Raw genomic sequence first — 3,267 nt, 5'->3', positions numbered from 1 at the left:
CTAAAAATAGCTAATTAAACAAAATAGAAAGAAAAAAAATTAAAGAAAATAGAAAGAAAAAATAAATAAAGAAAATGCGCCTCCTTGAAACAGAAACAATTTTTTTGTACATGGTGGAAAGGAGCTAGCTAATATAAAGTAGTACTCTAAAAACTTCCCCCTAAAAAAAAAAAAAAAAAAAAAAAAAAAAAAAAAAAAAAAAAAGAGAGATGAAAACAAAAACAAGGTTAACCTAATTAAAATGGGCAGTAGTTACTCTTTCCGTAAGATGATCACAAAGGCACTTCTTGCGAACCTCCATGAAAGCAGCTTCTTCTAACACAATTGGCCAAAAGCTAGTCCATCCCCCTTCCATTTTTATTTTCAATCCCTTCCTAATCAATGCTGCACCATTGCTTGTGGCCTGGGACCCACTTTGGGCACTTGGGACTAAAGTAGCTTGAGACCACCCTTGTGCTCAAGAGCTCCACAATGGGTGCAAATTTCACACACCTAGGTGTCTTGTATTGGTTAATGGAAGCTCCCAAGCTAATGGCATAGTCCATGAGCTTGTCAAACGTCCCTGCCTCCACAATCTTGATCTCGAGTGGTCCGATGGACTTGTCGGAGGCCCGGCCTTGCCGGTAGACGCTGTTCAGGGACTCTTCGGCGGTGAAGCAACAGTCCTCGAAGACTGAGGGTGGGATTGGCGTTGTCCCATTGAGGCTAAGTTCCCAAAAGAGCACATAGTGTCCCGGGATTGTTGTTGTGTCCGCAAAACTAGTGTATTCCGTCACAGTGGCATCGAACGGTACTAAATGGTTCACAGCATTTTTCACGGCGTTTTGGAGCTCCACCTCATCCGTCTTGTCCGAGTCAATGCTCAGGACAACATTTTTCCTACATATGAAGTTGAACTGTGGTGCCTTGTTCTTGAAGGAGGCCACTCTCAGCACATCCCCCACTCTATAGCGGTACAGTCCTGCGGATTAAATAGTCCCAGGTCAATTTTCAGTTCAAAAAATAAAAACCCAATTTGTAATATCATGAATTAAACTACTTGAAACGCAAAAAGTAAAAAGGTTACCACTAACCAGCATATGTTGTGACAACAAGCTCATATTCTTGTCCAAGCTTCGCGTCTGCAAGATCAACCAGTTGTTGCTGCTCCTTCTCATTGAGGGATTTGGGGACAGATAGGGGATTAGAATTAATCCCATTGTTCCTCTGGACTGGGAGGAACTCAAAGTATCCCATGGTGGGAATAAGAGTGTAGGACACTTCACTGGGTTTGCACAGAGGGTTAAGATTTACACCAAAGTAGCACTCCGAAGAGGCATACATAGTGCAAACCTGAGGCAGTCCGTTGCTGTAATATTCCAACGTGGGAATGTACTGCGACATAGTCCCGGTCACAATCACATCCACATACTTTGTGTTTGGCCAAAGCCTGGTAATAATCCCATGCCAGGAGGCCTTCCCACACTCAGCCTCAATGAAGCTTGCAAGCTTCGGGTCAGGCTTGAGGATCTTCATCACCGCCTCGTGGACCGACGGGTCTGTAATCTGGGGGTTTAGAGTCCCAGAGGCTATGTCCTTGCACATAAGAGTCCAGTGCTTCTCGAGAAACCTGATGGCCCGGATGAAGCCAGAGGCGAAAACTGCACCGACTCGGAGAACTTCCTTGTTTTGGCAGAGGCCGCAGAGGAGTTGGGAGTACATGCTTTGGTACGAGTCCGGGCAGAGGATGGTCTCATTGGGGCTGGTGTAGTTAGTGTAAGGGTCATAGGGTCTTTGTTTGAAATGTGAGCTTTTGTAGTAGCTGGTAAGGACTGGCCTAGCAACTAGTCCGCCGGGAGTTTTGGCCTCGGATTTTATGAACAAAAAGTACATTCCTTTGCCTTTGTCGAGTCCGGGGACATACTGGCTCATCACAGGCATCAGCAGGCTGTAAAGCAGTGACCTCCTATCAAGCTCCTCTTCAATTGTTGGCATCAGTTTTCTTTCCCCTCCAGATGTCCCAGAACTGCAACAAAAACTAAACCATTTAGCAAACCATCTAAATAACCGCAGACATGGACGTAACGCTACAACGTTCTTCTCCACCCAAGTTTGAATCTCCGTTCCCGTAGTATAAATTAGATTATTTAGAATATCGCTCGAATCAACAAAACCATACAAATAACCAATTGTAAAATTAATTTAAAGGCGTGAAAGAAAAGTAAAATGCGAAAAATCTACCTGGTCAAAAACTCAGAAATGGGCTTGGAACAGAGGATTTGGGAGGTGTCACCATTGGCGATACGGTTGATATCGGACTGGATATCTTCGTATTTGATAACGGGCATCATTTTTTTGAAAGTATCACGGTCAGTGTGACCGTTGAGGCCGTGACGCTGCAAGTACTCGACGTGAGCATTGCGGGTGAGGATTTCAGCGAGGACTCGTTTTTGAACCTCGTCGGGGTTTTTTGTGACTTCTTCAATGAAGTGAAGGATCTTTTTGTTCTTGTCTTGGAGGTTATAGTCCTCCGTGGGATTCAGAAATTTCTTTGGTGCTTCAGGCATGGCGTTTGTGTGTAGTTTGGGGAGAGAGAGAGAGAGAGAGAGAGAGAGAGATGATGGTTTAGGTGTGGGGGAAAAAGAAAGGGAGAACAGTGTTTATATAGAGCGGGCAAATGAAGGTGGCTTTGCTTTCACCTATAGGGCTTTGGGGATGAAAAGGTAAACACAACAGTGTAAGGAAGGGCATAGTTGTAAATATCCACAATTAGTACCATTTTGTTTTCCTTCTCTCAACATTTGCTTGTCTCACACATGAAAACATGGAGTTTCTATGCATTCATTGTCGTCATTGGTTATACCTAATTCCTTTAAGTACCTCACACATTGCTATATTGGACTAGACTGTGAACTTGAATTATTTATTTAATCAAGAGTTTGACAATATGCAACCGATGCGAGATTGTAGTTCGATAGAAAAACATGTTAGATTATAGCGCATTACTAAACTAGATTGTTAATTTAAATTATTTATTTAACGAAGAGTACGATAATATGATATGTCAGACCAACAATACGCTACATTACTACTAGATTGTTAATTTCAAGACTTGATTGTTAATTTCAATCATCCATTCAACAAAAAATTTGACAACCTCACATATCAGACTGCCAACATGTTATATTGTTAGCTGTACTAGACTTTTAATTTGAATCACTCTTTCATTGAAAAATTTGGCAATATGACAATGTCAAATTATCGACATGCTAAATTACTAGCTACAAA

At 42.2% G+C, this 3,267-nt stretch overlaps 1 protein-coding gene across 1 annotated transcript; it reads right to left on the bottom strand.

Annotated features, from left to right (window-relative positions):
* Positions 1-216: 216 nt before the first annotated feature.
* LOC137743915 (indole-3-acetic acid-amido synthetase GH3.6-like) lies at positions 217-2,546 on the bottom strand. The gene is made up of 3 exons (XM_068483844.1): positions 2,221-2,546; positions 1,074-2,005; positions 217-961 (listed from the first exon to the last, which is right to left on the bottom strand). Exons 1-3 carry the CDS (start codon positions 2,544-2,546, stop codon positions 375-377), a joined length of 1,845 nt encoding a protein of 614 aa, XP_068339945.1. The 3' UTR covers positions 217-374.
* Between the last annotated feature and the right edge of the window lie 721 nt (positions 2,547-3,267).

Source organism: Pyrus communis, chromosome 8 (genome assembly GCF_963583255.1).
Source record: "Pyrus communis chromosome 8, drPyrComm1.1, whole genome shotgun sequence".
NCBI lineage: Eukaryota > Viridiplantae > Streptophyta > Magnoliopsida > Rosales > Rosaceae > Pyrus > Pyrus communis.
The sequence above is the reverse complement of the archived record's forward strand: the minus strand, read 5'-3'. Positions and strand labels throughout refer to the sequence as shown.